We start from the raw sequence: 18,568 nt of genomic DNA, 5'->3' as shown, positions 1-18,568 counted from the left end.
GTGCTATTTCTAAGTCTTAAATTTAAAGTAATTTTCATACTGTTTTCAAAACAAGGGAATACTTTCTATTATATATAGATATATATTTAGTATGCCTATTCAGGATATATACATATATTATACATATATGTGTATATATATATATACAGTTATGAAGGTGCATTATATAGACTAAATTTATAATGTCATCGGCTAGTCATATGCGTATTGAACTTTTTGAAAATAACACTTCTCGCAAGCAAAGGACACGCAGCAGCTACTATGTTGCATTTCCGAAGGGTAAAAGCTGTTTTTTATGAAGACACAGAGGGCAGAATCATACCAGATTTGCACTTAGTGCAGTAGCGGGCAGGGAAAAGGATGCCGCAGTGGCGACTTTTTGCTCCGTAGAGTCCCTTTCCCACCTCATTAATTATGCAGTCACAGGAAACACGCCATCTCGCTGGCGGGCAGCCTCCGATTTGCCTGACATGCCGTTACCTCACCACTTCCTCACGCAGGGCACCATATTTAAAATGCAGACATGCTCACATTTCTCAATACTTACAGCCCAGGACTGCTCCAATGAAGGCATGGCCCCAAAAGCCAAGGAAAATGCAGGCCCCGGTTCAGTGACACATCCCTGGGACACACTCTGATGCCATGGAGCCCCTCCGTGATGTCCTCTACCCCCGCTCTGGCCGCAGGAGGCTCATCAGTCTCACCATTCTGGCTTAGGAGGCAGTGGCAGAGTTGGTCAGTGCTAATTTGGCAGACAAGAGGTCAGCCATCCAGTGCAGAAAACAGATGAATGATCTCATCTATGCTGCCAGTATAAGGCAACCATCTTATCCCTCTAAACTCACACACTCACAAGGCCATCACACATTCACTGGCATCTCACTCACTGCCAGCTTAAGGGACATCACCACTCACTCTCTCACACACACCCTCACATCTCCACCTGGCCTCATCTCCTCTGGAGACTGCCTCCTCAGACCTCACCATCTTGAGGCCACTTGCACAGATCAAAATGTGCCCCCACACACACTCTGGGATACCCCCCTTCCCCAGGACAGCCCTTGTCCTGCAGCCTCTTCCCTTGCCTGAGGCCACTTCTCCCTCTTCCCCAATTAGCCATTGAAAAGCCACTCCTGCCTTACAGTTGGCCTGGTAGGTAAAGTCCTGCCCGTGAGCACCCCTAAAAGTGATGTGGTGCTGCCTGCAAAGCCTGGCGCTGATGACCACAAGTGCTGCCCGAAGCAAGGTAGGCAAAGAAATGAAGTCCCGAGCGAAGTGCAGCTCGCTAGGTGCACTTTGCTTATGTACAGTTGTGCAACACACACTGATGTGCCCAGATGATCCAGCATGGGGGGAATGATTCCAGCAAGCAAAGCTTATAATTATATGCAGATGCATTAAAGTGACCTTCCCGATGTACGGTGGTGGGAAATGTGGCCCGCCATTGACGGGTGGAGCAGATGATCACAAACTGGTTTCACGACAGCGTGAAACCGATTTTTGGCCTTCTCACCATTTTGATCACTCGTGTCCGCCATGATGTCCAATGCCAATGGGGCCATAGTCTAAGGAGCTCTCAGACACAGGTCACGTGATCTAGCTCTTGGGTGAAAAGATAATGGATTTTGTATAGTCAGAAAGACTGCCAGAGGGCAACAGCCTTATCCCATTTCTCCTTCTTCTGAAACCTCTCTCATCAAAGCTGAGTTGTTTGTGATTTGAAAAGCCCACCAGAAGACCTCATTGCTGCAAACTGAGAGTTTGTAAAGGAGAATTCCTAATCATCTAATCGACTGCAGACCAACTGCTCCATTATGGAAAGGGATCCTTCAGCTATAAACAAGCCTCTGGACAATCCATGAATATTTTTTTCTGATGTTACTTAGATCTGATACTCTACAGGGTTTTGTTTCTTGTTGCATGCTTGGGGAGTGGGGTAGAGGGGGTGGGGGGGGGGGGGGGGGGGGGGCGGGTGGTTGTGTGTGTGTTGTTTTTGCATTCAGGGGTAGATGGACATATTTGTACATATTAAACATTCTGTTAATAATTTCTGATAATAAATACTAATAATTTCTCAGGAATTATTCCTGAGTGAGTTTTAGCAATAAAACTAACTCTTTACTTGTTAACTTAGGGAACCTGGCTGGCTTATTTCTTGCAGTGAGCTACACACAGTTAAATTTATATTAAACTGGCAATATCACCTCCCTTTTAAATTCAAACCCTGTTATATCCAACTCAGGAGTGGGACAAAGAGAGGAATCAGTTCACCCCTGCTAACCTGGTTGTAACTATATATAGAGGGATAATAATGTATATATAATATAGATAAAATGCATAACATTTATTACTATAAGAAATCATTAGAGGACCTAAATTTCAAACGTTATGCCTGAAATAACAGCTGCTCCTTCACTGTTCCTCAGCCTGCGTGAGATTGTTTCAATAAGATGCGCTGCGATGCCTGCATGCAAATGCATTGCAACCAGTCATCTGCTCAGTCAGCCTTGATGTAACTGCAACAAATAGCTTTTGCTGCATTGCTATAAAGGGCAGCAAAGTGTCTAAATGACTGATGGAGTACAACTGTGTCAATCAGAGAGGGAATAGAAAAGTGGGACAGACAGTGAGAGAGTAGACAATTCAAAAAAGAAAATTAGTATTAACTCCATTGCTGTATAGTGAATAGATCTCTCATCCTGCCACAGTATTAGATCTGTGACATGTGCACTCCTGGGCATAAGGTAATTTGAATATTGCACACAATTTCCAGCGCCCCCCCCGCCCCTCACCAAGAAACCCTCATGAGGGGTTCCTGAGATTTCTTGTACTACAGGTTTTTAATCTACAAGAAGAAATTAATTGACTAATTTGAAGTCAGTGGAAGTGAAAATTGAGATGTAAGACAGGACGCCAATTCAATGCTACCGGTTTTACAGTATCGGACAAAGTTAAAATTAGTCACAAGGCATTGAGATGTTTCAAAACAAATTAATAATATTATCTCCAACAATCACTGCAAATCTTTCTGTAGTGTGCAAAACCTGCTTACCTTGGGTCCAGACGACAGAGAAGTAGCAGTAGAGGATGAAGACAGGGAACAGGAGAGTGGAAAGGGGCATTTAAGTTGTATAGGAACCCTGGAACGCTCACTGTAAATTGAGACCCCCAGCAGCACTGAGACTTGAGTGATCACTTTGAAGATTATGGAAACACATAACTTGGATCAAACATTAGGTGGAGTCCTAATGCAATCTGCTAAATAGTATGGCCCTGAATTCCTGCAGTTATCCTGGTCTCCTGCCAGAACTTTGGGAGGAGATCAGCAGCGACTCTGGAGAAATTATGTAAATAAACGTTTTCAATATTTTATGTTGTTTCTCAGGGGATGCCACTTCTGACAGAAGAACCTCCACAGAATTCCTGTAGTGTTGCTAAAACAGTAAAATAATTATTTTAGGATTTGGATTGTACAGCACTGTTGATATTTTAGGTTCATTGCTGTTACTATAACACTAAAGTATTGTCAGTGTAGGCCTGTGCTACTGATTTTTTTTAAACTTATTCTTTCATGGGATGTGGGTGTCGCTGGCTGGGCCAGCATTTATTGCCCATCCCTAGTTGCCCTTGAGAAGGTGGTGGTGAGCTGCCTTCTTGAACCACTGCAGTCAATGTGGTGTAGGTACACCCACAGTGCTGTTAGCAAGAGAGTTCTCGGATTTTGACCCAGCAACAGTGGAGGAACGGTGATATATTTCCAAGTCAGGGTGGTGAGTGGCCTGGAGGGGAACTTGCAGGTGGTGGTGTTTCCATGCATCTGCTGCCCTTCTCCTTCTAGGTGGTAGAGGTTGTTGGTTTGGAAGGTGCTGTCGAAGGAGACTTGATGAGTTGTTGCAGTGCATCTTGTTGATGATACACACTGCTGCCACTGTGCATCGGTGGTGGAGTAAGTAAATGTTTAATGTGATGGACTGAGTACTGATTGAGAGAACTGCTTTGTCCTGGGTGGTGTTGAGCTTCTTGAGTGTTGTTGGAGTTGCATTTATCCAGGCAAGTGGAGAATATTCCATTACAGTCCTGACTAGAGCCTTGTAGATGGTGGACAGGCTTTGGGGAGTCACGAGGTGATTTACTCTCCACAGAATTCCCAGCCTCTGACCTCCTTTTGTAGCTACAGTATTTATATGGCTAGTCCAGTTCAGTTTCTGGTCAATGGTAACTCTGAGGAGTTGACAGTGGGGGGAATCAGTGATGCTAATACTGTTGAATGTCAACAGGAGATGATTAGATTCTCTTTTGTTGGAGATGGTCAACGCCTGGCACTTGTGTAGCATGAATGTTACTTGCCACTTATCTGCCCAAGCCTAAATGCTTGGCCAGGTCTTGCTGCATATGGACACAGATTGCTTTAGTATCTGAGGAGTTATGAATCGTTTTGAACGTTATTAAACCATCACCAGACATCCCCACTTCTGATCTTATGATGGAGGGAATGTGATGATGAAGCAGCTGAAGATGGCTGAGCCTAGGTTACTATCCTGAGGAACTCCTGCATTAATGTCCTGGGGCTGAAATGATTGACTTCCAACAGCCACAACCATCTTCCTCTGTGCTAAGTTTGACTCTGACCAGTGGAGAGTTTTCCCCCTGATTCCCATTGATGACAGTTTTATCCTTGATGCCACACTTGGTCAAATGCTGCCTTGATGTCAAGGGCAGTCACTCTCACCTCCTGAGTCCATGGACACCTCTTTTTTTCCATCTTTGGACCAAGGCTGTAACAAGATCAGGAATTATGTGGCCCTGGCAGAGCCCAAACTGAGTGTCAGTGAATGGGTTATTGGTAATACTGTCAATGGCACCTTCCATCACTTTGCTGATGATCGAGAGTAGACTAACTGGGCAGTAATTGGCTAATTTAAAAGAGCCTGAGCATTGATAGCAATTGCAGTGTGAAAAGTGATCTTCAGTGTCTCCCAATTAGAATAGAAGTGCACGGGAAGAATTAATAATGAAAATGTGTGTTGAACAGCATTATGCAAACAACCCACTTCAGGTTTACTTCAGCTTAAATTTAAGCAATAATCTTATATGGGGAACTACAGTTCTGAGCCATAACCTTCCTTTGTCTCCTTTTTTTTAAAAAAACAATTTTTTTTGTTATTATGATCCCTAAATAAAAAGGCAAGTAATTTTGCAGCACATAATTTTGTACAATATAATTTGTAGGAACAACCAAAACTGAGCCAATCACAATGAGCCTGTAATAATAACCTTTTCAAACAGCCAACCAGCAACTTAATTAACTAACATATAGGTCAGAAAGTTTGTCATTGAGTGTACAAAAGTTTTGAGAAATACATTCCGTTTGAGAGCAATGGGACACTGAACCTATCTTCATTGGACTATTTAAATTTTAACAAAAATAAACTGTCATAGAAAGCAAGTGTGATTTGTCCAAAATAAAAGCTAACTGAACAAATGTAGTTCCTAGCAAAAACAAAACATATAAAGCAAACAATGGATTTATGATTGAAAATATGCAAATATGTTGTTGGATAGCCTGGTTTTCACATTCCCAGTCTGCTCAGCTTATGCTCTTTGTTATACCTGGTTTCTGCTGGGGTACAGGTTGCAGGATAATTGTCAGTCAAGGTTGCCACACACATATCACCAAGACTCCAAATCTCTATCATTCCTTCTCCTTCAAAGATCCATTTTATCAGACTGCCTCAGAATGAAACCATCACATGAATAATTTGCACTCCCAGCAGACCATCTCCCTCTTTCTATCACAGAGAGCACTAAATCTCAGGAATCCCAGTATGCACTGTGCAGGAATTCCAAATGTTTATGGATTCCCACTGGGAGCACAGTCAGAAAATTATGCCTCACATATATTCCCCAGCGACTGTGCGCCAATGATCAATAATTTCTGGTGCTGGTATGCTATGACAAATGATTATATCCATTCAGTCAATAAGAACACATATCTTGCATAATGCAGGATTTTCGAAAAAGTTAAGCTGCTTTCACTAATAGTGTTTTGCACAGAATAATGCCTGAGTTCTGCAATATCCTCTGTGGCATCCAGAATGAGCCTGTGGCATAAAGGTTGAGGGCAATGGTGATTATTACTACCACTATTGATGAAATACGGATGGTTAACTGTCCCTTTAGGGCTTTGTGGACCAGGTGACATGCTATTGTCTTATCATGCATTGCTGCTCTGCCACATCTAGATAACAAGCTCATTTCTGAGGGATCTGTAACATGGGCACTTCCATTCGGGATGTCCTCTGCTCCTGCAATAATCATTGGACACAAGCTTCAGCAGAAAATAAACTCAAGGTGTAAAGCTGGCTGATGATTCACTGTAGTCCATCTGCATTATTACCACCAAAGACCAATTAAACCTGTTGTCTTCCATCATTGTGTCACATTCAAAAGGTACAGTTGCCATTGCAAAAAGGGAAATATAACTCACAGTTTCAAAGGTTTAAAAGTCTGTTTGAAACATACGTAATTTCCAATTTTCCATTATTTCTTTTTTATCAGTAACTGTCTTTCAGAGGGCAGTGTAGAATTTGTAAATTGGTGATACTCAGTTATATAATGTACACTGCAACACCAGAATGTAATGATGGTAGGATTCCTTACATCTCTCAGTCTTATCTTGCTCCTACAAGACTTATATTTTTGAAATGTAAGTTTGTCATCACTCAACTGCTGCTTGCTGAGTTACCTTAACTCCCACCTTACTTTTTTTAACATTATGAACTTGATGCTGTTGTTTAATTTTCTCAATAACAGATGCTTTAAGGCAATTATATTTCAAAACATTTCATCATGAATTTCACGCAAGGGTGTTCCAAACCAGACCACAGTATCAGAGTGGAGCTCTCAGTGACAAATCTTAATCTATCGTTGTTTTTTAGGCCTATTAATTTTAGTTGAAAAATCCTATGCTTGACAAGGCCATTTGCATGTTAGTGTAACACTACATCACAATCAAAGGTGAGAAATGCATAATAATTTACCAGAATTGTTGTAACAACTAATGATCGATTGGATAACGAATCAGTGATGTTCGCTGTCTTTCCTTTGCGATTCTCAGTCATGTTCAATCCGCTGCTTGTTTCCCAGGTGCCAACCTATAATGGAGGATAACAGATGCAATTATGAAAATGAGCATTTTGTTAGCTAAACCTTAAAAACCTCATTACCAGAAGACAACCTCTTTCTTAAATTGAAACTGATTGCTTACCTGGTTCTCACTACAGTGCATGTAATTTTAGTACAGATGGGTCAACACCCATACAATTAAGATAACCAGATCACTTATGGGAATGTCCAGTGACACTTAACCTAAGGACGTATCTATGCCAAACCCAAGCTAGAACCAGGAAATCTGCTCATCTTCCATGAATGCTTAGACTGCAGCCATTGAGTTCCGAGTGCCAGAGTGGAAAGATCTGTGTCTTCTATCCTCAAAAGGATTGGGGGTGAGTTTCAGATGAACTTTCACTGATATCATTGATACCACGCTTTTGTACAGAGGCAGAGACTCTCACTACAGTGCAGGTAATTTTAGTGCATGAGATACAAGCAGAACAGGAATAGGCACTGATGCTGGTGCTGTTTCTCAGGACTGCAGCACCTGTGGCTCATTCAAACAGCCTGTGTATGTGGCTAAAATGGTGCAAGGCTAGGCTCACATACAGCAAGCCGCATGAGGTTCATCTCAAGAAAAGGGAGCCATAAGACAAGAGTCGCCATAGTCCAAAGTGGCTCCAGTAGCAAAATGGCAGACAGCTACCTTATTCTCTCCAGCTACTGGAGGTACCAGCTAAGGGAAACACATTCTCCACACATTGACACTGAAGAAAAACCAAGAACACTAGATACACAGAAGTGTGGGTCTTCATTAAAACTTTGGTTGTAGTAAAGTTATGAATGCAGATATGGGATGAATGTCCATGGAGTACTCATACTTACTCCCCAAAACATTAGCAGAAACCTTGAGAAGATAACGCATTTAACCAAGCTTCGGAAGTGGCTTTCAAGGGATGCATTAATCAAGACCATCAATAACTACTTACAATTATGTAACTCATTCTAACATTAAAAAAAACTGTTCTGAACATTTGCACGGTTTAAGGACAGAAGCCAAGATGTTGAGGTGATATTAGGAGGTGTGACCAGAATCCTAACCAAAGGCTTTCAAAAAGCTATTAAAAACAATGGGCGGGATTTTGCATACCCGCCCGCCACTGCGATCTTCTAATCCCGCCGCAAACCAATGGACTTCTGGCTGGGGCGCCCCCTCAACCACGGCGGGTCCCACCTGCGATGGGGCCAGAAAATCCCGGCCAAGGAGAGGGTTATGAGGCTGGAGGAGCTTCAGTTACGGGGAAATCTTGTGGTGCCAGTTTTGGTGGTAGGGCTAAAAAGTAATACATTTTTTAACAATGAGCGCAAAGCTCCAGCAAGAAAAGAACATCATTAAAATGCACTCACTTTAACATTACTATATACTTTTTGCAAATTCTGATTTGTACTCCCAATGGGTGAGGCCCTGGAGTGAAAACTTGCTCAATTGCACCCTGTATGTTTAAGCTGAATATCAGATCTGAATCTGGTTTTCATACTCTTAAATGTGCTTTCATTGACAGATAAATTATGACAATACAAACACGGACACAGAAATGCTATGTGGCCTTGCCAAACACAGAATAAATGTTTTCATTTCCTAACTTATGATTCATCACGTTTTCTTTCTCTCAGCTAATCACTTAAAGAACAACCCAGTACCTTTTCAAGGCCTTCCTCCTTGAGGCTAATCACATCCAAATCAAAATCTGTTCTCAAGCCGTTGGTACTATTGAATATAATTCGGCCTGTTAGCCCTTCCCAGTGGGCCTAGGTAGAGAAACAAAGATAAACAAAATAAGGAAAGCACGGATTCACATTCGGAGAAGCTGATTGTGTTCATTTGGAATCACATACATTTGCTACTGCTTATAACAGTCATTTTGGGACTAATGCAATTTACCCACTGTAACTGGTGGATTGTAAAAATAAACACCAGTGGGCATTTCACTAACACTGGTGTTATGTGCAGCTTACACTCAGTTCCTGTACTGTCATGACCTGTGATAGCAGCAATGGAAAATGTGAGTCTGCCTGCAAAGAGAGAATTGTGAGACATACAACAACATTGAGGTTTCCTACATCATTAAAAACCATACAGAGGTTAGACGAGGTGTAACAAGTTGCCAGCAGTATGCTTTAATACTGTGCCTTAATCATTGACTCTCATGGTACTGGCGAATAGTTTGTGTCATTTGCCTGGTATAGGTGGCTGCCCATGATGAGCCTGAATGATATGTAACTAATAACTCTTGACAAAACTCAGTTGTTGTTAATAATTAGCATTGAGCACCTTCCTACTTGCAAAGAATGTGTCTTTTTGACATTATAGAACCATAGAAAAGTTACAGCACAGAAGGAGGCCATTTGGCCCATCTTGTCCATGCCAGCCCAAGGACACCCAGGTGCCCTTTCTAATCCCACCTTCCTGCACCCAGCCAATAGCCCTGCAGCTTACAGCACTTTAGGTGCAGATCCAGGTACTTTTTAAAAGAGTTTAAAGTTTCTGCCTCTACCACCAACTTGGGCTTATACAGGAACAAAAAGGCAACTCCAAGTTGTATGTGGATGATCTCTTTGACAAACAGAATGTGATGATGCTCCTGTTATGTCATACATGATTGTGCCCCTCATCGTTCTTTTCCTAAATAAATAACTTGGCCTGGGATTTCTTGCAAGACCTTCCAATTCACTCCTGCTGGAATTTGTGCAGGAATGCAAGGGGGGCCCACAAATTTGTCCCTTGCTGCATGCTCCTAAAACATGCACAATGATTTTGATTCCTACTTCCAGATACCTCAACAAAAACTAAGGTATCAAAATATTATCACAGCAGTGACAGAAGTGAACAATACAAAAGGAGCATTCTCCTCCATAACATGGGTACAAGATCCACTGCCAGGATTCATGCAATGCAGCAGCTGGAAGACAAAAGAAGAACTCAAGGCATAGAGGGAAAAGGAGGCTTATGACTGATAATAGGTATTACTCAGGCGGAAGGATTACTTCACTAGAGCCAACTACCTGGAGATGTTCAGGAACACAGCACAAGGAAACCTAGACTCAGCATGGAGGTAATAACAGATCAAAGAAGACCATAAAGAAAATTGCCACTAGTGATAGGCAGTAAAGGTCGTCATGGCTGCTTTGAAATATACTGTTTAATTAGGAAAATAACTGAAGCCTTGTATTCCTCTGCACCATCTACATAAACTTCAGCATTGACCATCACTAATACCAACACCTAATATTTTACCAAACTGAGTTCCTGATGCCACAGGACATTATCGAATGTGCATGCAGCCACCATCCATCCTACGATTAACCAAAATAAGAAAAGCTATTCTGGAGTTACTTGACTGATATTCTTTGTCCAGCAATGCTCTGAGCCACATCCTGAATCTCCTCCTCATCTTTATTAGGATCATCTGCTGGCTGCTTGAAATTACCATTCAGCCATTTTGGAAAAACTTTGTACACTCTGCAGCTGATGATCAACCTTTACAATATTTACATTGGTAAAATGGTCTACTCAATATTTGAGGAGTGTTAAAGGATTATCATTGCAGGTGCTTTGACACTGGCTAGTATTTTGTTAGCTAACAAATTTGCAATCATCAAAATGATACGCCCCTGCCATGTTGTTTGCAAGTTGTAATTAATGGAGAAGAAAGGGGATCATCCTCTTCATTTTCCCAGAGAAGAGGAAACTATAGCCCAATGTTATTAAGCAGTATGTTAAATAGATTTTTGACACTCGTGAAGTTAATGATCCATTTCAATGGATTTACAAAGAACGTAAAGCTGATATTGGGTAGAGAGTAAATAAGTTGGAATTGAAAGGGACACAAGATTAAAAGTTCCAAACATCTTGTTGTAGTACCTCTTTAATGAACTTCATGAAGCGGCTCCCAAAGCGCCAGGGTTTGTGCCTGTTACACTGTAAGGAGCTGACGGTCATCTGTGGAGACTGCTGGACAGCCACCGATACAACATGAACTGCATCATAAACTAAGGCAGCGTTTGTCTGAAATTAGAAACACAAGGAAACAATCAAATCACATGATGCTGCCAGCCAGGGACATTTACATCAGAGTCCCTAATGTCACAAATAGACAATGGCGAAAGGTCATGCCCAAAATGCCAACCTTTTGATCAGTTCTGCGCTTCTCTGGTTATTTCCAGCATTTGTGGTTTATATTTTCTATCTCTACTTTTTTCTTAAGAAATACTGAACCAGCGACCACTCTTTCTACAAAGTAAAATGCCATTTAGCACCTGAGGGTAATCATAAATGTGTCAGATTTTTCCTTTTTATATAGCACCCTTTTGTTAAGATGTTGATGAAAAACACATGAAACTGAAAATCATAAGAAATCTATCTTGGCAGGTCTGATAATCATTTCTTTATTGATAGTCACTACGCTGTGCAGTCTGTCTCCACCCGCCAAGATCATCTTGTTGAAAGGGCCTGGAACAGTCTTAACTCACACTGTGGCTACTAGGTCAGTTGTGAGCTGTTTTCCTCATCACCTGTGACCCTCACTGGACCTGGGGTTCTGTGCCCAGCTGTGGGATGCTGCCAGAGCTTGAAGTTAGCATTGTTCTCTCCCAATGGTATCTATAGTTTAATAAAACTGTCAGTCCTACAACTGGAGGAAGGAGGATATTGTCATATTATAGCTTGACATTTTTATATTAAATTCCTCGATCTATTACTTTAAATTTAGGCATGAACTCATATATTTAAAACAGGTTAACACTGGTTCAAATAGCAGATAGAGGAATTGGATAAGAATGTTTTCAGCATTCATAGGGACAGGAGTAGGTCATTCAGCCCCTTGAGCCCGTACAACCATTCAGTTAGATCATGGCTCATATGTATCAGAATTATATCTACCTGTCTTAGCTCCATAACCCTTAACATGCTTACTGAACAAAAATCTATGACCTACAATAATATTGCACCATTTCCCCGCAGTTCCTTTGGAGAAGCTTCTGGTCTCCACTAAGCAGATTTGAAACAGGGCTCATTGTGCGGCAGCCAATTATTTTTCTAATAACTCCAGGCTTCATCCAGATCCATTCCAACTATTTGTGTGAAGAAGAACTTCCTGATATCAGTCCTAAATTTGTCATTTACCACTTTAAGCCTGAGTCCCCTTATCCAAATTAAATTTCTCCATTCTCCCCTCAGTGACCATAATTGAATGCGCTTCTCAATTTGTAGCCTGGGTAGAGCACCTTCATTTTAATATTATCTTTTGTACACTTTTGACTTATATCTTTCAGCTTTCTATTGCCTTTGTCAGTTGCTGCTCTGCATTCATCAGGCATGTCATGCCTATTAAGATTCCAGCGTCGATATGGTGGACACCCTTCCAGTTTTGAACCAGATACTCCAGCTTCTGTTGTTTTGATAACTCACATGTCACTGCAGTGTGTGTTTTCCTTGTGTCAGCTGCTTTCAGATTTTTTGACTGGATATGGTACGATATAAATGAAAATCTTATTATATTTTTCCAGCACAAGGGGCACCAAATGCAAATTCTTATCATTATAAATATAATTTGAAAAGCTGAAAATAAATCTAGTGTTCAAGTGTTATATTTCCACCTGTCCAAATGGGCTTGCATCATGTCCATACATGCACAAGTTGGCCCATTTTTAAAAAATGATGCAAAATACTGTTTAAAGATATTTAAATACCTGATCATAAAATGGTGCCTGACTATGCCACAGAGTGACTATTCAACATGTGGCATGTCTGCACTAGGAAAGGCCTCTGGACACAGCAGATCACGATATTTCCTAGAGAGTGCCCTTCACGCTACCATAAATAAACTTCACTTTTTTTTCTTGACATCTCTCAGCAAAACAACAGGAAGAGTTTATTTTCTCTCTTTATATCAGCCACACGCAAAAAAAAGCATCAGACACGGAAAGTCCCCTTGGTACATCTCAATGCCAGGTTTCGGAAGGAGGCAATTACTCATCATAGAGGACAGAGGACAGAAGACAGCATTCAAAAGGAAAAGAACAAGTATGACAGCTTGCCCTACATTATAGAGCAAGCCTTTATTCTGTAGCTTTCAGAATGTATGGCACAGTCGACTTGTTGCTGTATGGTAACATTGAATTAGGAGCATACTGTAGCATGGACTAACATGGGGGGTTGAGGTCGTTGCCCTGTTCAGAGAGGTCTTGCTGCATTATGAATTAATAAACTGATTGTTATTTTAATAAACTTTCATCCCCAAGTTTCATTTGAACCTGACCTCCACTTTCAAACTACGTTATTCATGATACAATCAGCTAATGTGGAATGGACTGGAGATGAAGCCTGGGAGCCTCTTGGCCTGTATGATTCGATAGCGTATTCAGTGTAAACTTGTTTTTTCATTGCTTTCGTAACCTAAGTTCGGAAAAATTAAAGCTGCTTTATGCAGTTTAATCAGTCAGTGGGCTAGAACTTCAAATTGTGCAATAGTGCAAAATGACGATGATTCAACATCAATTTATACCTGTTTCCATTTTTATTTCCATTTAACTCGCGTGTCAGATCTGCACCCATTTGATGGCTGTAATTTTGGATTGGTAAATAAGTCGCCTAGGGTGACCGCCTGAAGTCGTCATTGGGCTGATTGCTTAGGCCAGCCGGAGAACTTGCATCAAGAAATCTCTGCCCAATAATACCAACTGTTTCAAGAGACAATTGGGGGTGGGGGGGGGGGGGTGCTGACAAGGCTGCCCCAAAACTGTGAAACAATTTTTTGTGGAGCTGTGAGGAGTAAAAGAGCACGTCCTGGTTCCAAAATAGAACTGCCCTGTTAACCTGGGATTGCTACCATCTCGGGCCCTGCCTGAGAGTCCTCAGGGGTCACAATCTGATGTCTTATTGCAGGTGGAACCCAATGGGTGGCTCCCCACTGACTGCCTAGTTCAGATGGGTTATATGGAGATGAGGTCAGTGCAGAGTTTGACACAGACAATTTGTTGGCCCATCTGGTGCAGAGAGCAATTGCTCCTTTGACCTGTTGTCTATGTTGACTGCAAGTCAATTTTCTTACTTATTGGCCTAGAAATTTGATCATGCCTAAAATTGTTGACTATTTCCAGCATCTTGTAGCAGAGAAATTCTAGAAAGAAGAGAGGACTTGCGTTATGTAGCACATTTCACAATGTCAGAGTGCCCCGAAACAATTCACAGTCAATGAAGTGCTTTTGATGATAGTTACTATAATGATGGCAAATATAGCCGCAAACTCCCACAAACAGTAAAGTGATAATGGTCAGATAATCTCTTTCAGCAATGTTAGTTGGGTGATAAATATTTGGCCAAGGCATTCAGCAAACTCACCAGCCTCTTCAAAATAGTGCCATGGAATCTTTCATGTCCACCTAAGTGAGTAGACAGGACTTTGGTTTAATATCTCATCCAAAAGATCACTGACAGTGCAGCACTATGTCAGTATTGCATCGAAGTACTAGTCCAGGTAACATGCCTAATGGGATGGAAATCAATTATCCTGAGAGTCAAGCAGCTGAAAATTAGGATGTATGCATGCCTGGTGTGCACAACTTCCTTAGTTTCATAGCAACTTCCAATGCAGAGGGGAGATAGGCTCTTGTTTTGTCCATCCTTCCTCGATCCCCACGTCAACATTACGACCAGGTGTGGGGTTTCTCAGTGTCCTCCAGAAATCTATCCAGATGTGCCATCAATGTAGTTAGCAGTAGGTGTGCCTGCCAGAAGCATGTGCACTGGGTCACATGTGCACCAGGAGGAGTAATTGCCATACCAATGTGGACCTATTACCATGACCTGTGGCCACACCTGCCTATGGCCTCCTTCCGTTGAATGCGACATTCCTGCAGTTGTGGTGAGTAGGTGCAATGTGGCACTCTTACACTTCACCCAACTGGCTCCATCCCTAGAATTTGGTATGGAATTATAATGGGAACAGCGCAGTGAAAGTCCATCCTGCCACCCTTCGTCAGAACCTTAAGAGCTCTTATCATAGATTCTGTTCTTACTTCACATTCCCAGAATTTGGAAGGGTTTTGTTTTATAAATCGCTTTTGTGTTTAAACAGCAGACTGGCATTAGTAATTAGACAGCGCACACTATATTGATATTTTCTATTGTAACATGCTTTGCTTATCTGAACTGACAGAATTCCTATTTCCCCAATGTCCATGACATTTGTTCATGACTAAAACATTGCCGGAAAGAATAAAAGGACTTCACTAATTTAACCAAAAAACAAAAGATTCAAGTTAACTATTAAACAAAGTTTGTACTTGTTCCACCACATCTTCAACCTCAATGTTCCATCCCCTCCCCCCTCCTGCACCGCCTCCCCCCTCCCTCCCCCCCGCCCCAACCAGGTCACAAAGACTATTATCTTTGTTCAGTAATATCAATGGTCAATGGCTTGGAAACTATTCCCCCCAGCATCAGTTAATTAAGTCTATTATGTCTGAGATCATCAGTGTTAACTCACACATGTCACACACCAGCTTTTCTCTTGGTGCAATTTAATAAAACCTGCAGTGTCGGATTAAATTTTACTGTTTTATGAACTGTTAAATTGCATTGTATTCTCATTAAAATGAGTGTCATTCTATTTCTCCACATGGTCCCAAATCTAGCTTCAGGCACATTGAAACAAATAAAGTGATACTTTTATTTTCCATTTGCCTATGGTGGGTTTTGTAGGAACATACATTCGGCTCTTAGAAGGCTACAAATCTTATGATTTTTAAAATAACTTCAGGTAATGCTTTCAAATGGATGTATTTCCACTGGAAGAATTTGCAATAAGGTGATTAAAACAAATTTAATCAAGCATACCAGAGGTTACATTGCAATGAATGGCAGCAGTTATTGGCCAATGATGCTTTGAATTTGAGATGCAACAATATGCTCTTGCCTTTGGTTTCGACTATTTTTCCACATTATTAATCCCCATCACAACCTTCAGGGAGTTACTTTGCATGAACAGTCAATATATATTGCCTGTCTCAATGACTCATTTAATTATTCCTGCACTGAACACCCATTGGCATGGTGCAATCTGTTCTACGAGTTATTGTGCTTAAGTCACTACATTATGGCACAATCTTTTGGAACAGTTCCTCCAGAACACTTTCAGCAAACGAATGCTGCACTGTAAATTATTACTTAGTTCATATCGATGCAGTTATCAGTGTGTGAAAGCACTGATTGTAGTACGAAATGCTCAGATCTTGCAATGTTTGCAAGTTTATTCATCTCAAAAGCAAGCAGGACTGGACAAATGACAGGCCTGTTCCAAACTAAAATTGCTCTTACCAGGAGGTTATAGCCCCAAATTTTGGGAATTCCATGCCTGCAAAAATACAAGAGTGGATCTTACCCCAAAGGGCAAAACCAGTAAAACTTGGAAATGAAGGATACCAGCAAAACTTGTTCGAACTGGTCTTGTACACCTTAAATTGGAACTCAGTATTACTGGTGCCGGTATTACTGATTTTTACTGAGATTTGTAAATTTTGAACTCCTCCCGTGGGCTTTGAAACAGACCTCATCGCAATTTAACAGCAACATGCTGTGCTTATATAGTGCCTTTAACATAATACAACATGCCAAGGCACTTTACAGAAGGAATGTTATGAGGCACATAAGGTGATGTTAGGGCCGATGGTCAAAAGCTTAGCCATTCACAGGAATGGGGTCATTGAAATACTTGAGGAGGATGGGCCATGCTCATAGGGGGCATTAGAGATGCCTGCTCCAGCATACCAGAGAATCAGAGTGGTGATAGGTGACTAGAGGCCCGACAAGCGTCAAAGAGGCAAGGCTGCCATTTGTCATATCTGTTCGAATGGCAGGAAATGCCCATGTCCAGAAAGCTAATTGATCCCTTCTGCCTGGAATTGTGATGGGTCTAATGAGGCTTTAAGTGGAGAAATTCCTGAGTAGTCCAGGGCTATTTGATTTATCCCAGTCAACAACAAGACCAACTTGCATTCATATAGTGTCTTCAATCTCGTCAAACTAGACTCCTAGGCGCTCAATCTAGTCCCAGGGCGCTCACAGGAACGCTATCAATTCTAGTTTAGAAGAAAATATTCTGTCATGTGATCAAAAATACTTGGTCAAAGAGGTAGGTTTTAAGCAGCATCTTAAAGGAAGAGAGGGGGAATCCCATAATTTATAGCCTAAGAAGCTAAAGACACTGTCATCAATGGTGAGTGATGAAAATCAGGGATCAGAGGATCAATGAATCATTAAATGATATAGCACAGGACAACTTAGCCCATCATACCTGTGTCACAGCTCTTTGGTAGAGCTTTCCAATTCATCCCTGCTCTTTCTTCACAGCCCTCATGGTTATTTTTTTTTCTCTCTTAAGGTATTCATCTAGTTCTCTTTTGAATATTACTATTGAATCTGCTTCCGCAAACCTGATTACAAAAACTCACTGTATACAATAATGTTTCCTCGTGTCAGTTCTGGTTCTTTTGCAAATGAACACATGAAATAGAAGCAGGAGTAGATCATTCAGCCCCTCGAGCCTGCTCCCCCATTCAATAAGATCATGGCTGATCTGTTTGTGTTTTGAATTCCACATTCCCATTTACCCCTGATAACTTGTGACTCTCTTGCCGAACAAGAATTTATTCACCTCTGCCTTAAAAATATTCAATGACCTCGCCTCCACCGCCTTCAGAGACAGAGAGGTCCAACGTTGCACAACCCTCCTCACCTCTGTTCTGAAAGGGCGATCCCTAATTTTAAAACAGTGCCCTCTAGTTCTGGACTCACCCACCAGAAGAAACATCCTTTCTATGTCCACCTCATTCAGGATCTTATATACTTCAATCAAGTCACCCTCACCCATCTAAACCCCAGTGGAAACAAGCCCAGTCTGTCTAACCTTTTCTCAGAAGACAACCTGCTGTAAGTCTCTGCCTTCTGATTAGCAACCCTTCTGCTGCTGGAGATAGTTTCTACTGAGAAAGGATGGGGGTGTGGTACTAACTGAGTTGCTCTTGCAGAGAGCTGGCACAAACATGATGGACCAAATGATCTCCCTCTGTGGTGTAACACATGATTCTATGAGTGGAATCCTGTGTCCTCCCCAGTGGTGGGTTTGGTGGCAGAGGGGTGTTTAATCAGGTGGCAGGTGTGGACCCCGCTGCCTTCCCACCTCCACTCCGAGTAAGCCCATGGCGGGAAGATCCATGGACGGCCTTCTTGCCCCACTACCAATTGAAGCCCTTAAGTGGGCAATTAATGCCCCCTTAAAGACCTCATTGTGCTCCCGCTGGTAGGCGGCCCCAGCAGCAGGCAGGGTACCCACCACAGAGGAGGTACGACAGGCAACCTCGTGCAGTGTTGCCTGGGGGGCTCCAAAGGGTTGGGGGG

At 41.8% G+C, this 18,568-nt stretch overlaps 1 protein-coding gene across 1 annotated transcript in view; it reads right to left on the bottom strand.

Annotated features, from left to right (window-relative positions):
- The window catches only part of grik2 (glutamate receptor, ionotropic, kainate 2), a 538,314-nt gene that overhangs the window by 194,069 nt on the left and 325,677 nt on the right, over positions 1 to 18,568 (bottom strand). Inside the window, exons 7-9 of the mRNA XM_078542488.1 lie at positions 11,036 to 11,179; positions 8,815 to 8,922; positions 7,041 to 7,154 (exon numbers count right to left, since the gene is read on the bottom strand). Of these exons, the coding sequence (XP_078398614.1) occupies positions 7,041 to 7,154; positions 8,815 to 8,922; positions 11,036 to 11,179 (366 nt within the window). The remainder of the gene's footprint in view (positions 1 to 7,040; positions 7,155 to 8,814; positions 8,923 to 11,035; positions 11,180 to 18,568) is intronic.

This window comes from Cetorhinus maximus, chromosome 5 (genome assembly GCF_964194155.1).
Source record: "Cetorhinus maximus chromosome 5, sCetMax3.hap1.1, whole genome shotgun sequence".
NCBI lineage: Eukaryota > Metazoa > Chordata > Chondrichthyes > Lamniformes > Cetorhinidae > Cetorhinus > Cetorhinus maximus.
The sequence above is the reverse complement of the archived record's forward strand: the minus strand, read 5'-3'. Positions and strand labels throughout refer to the sequence as shown.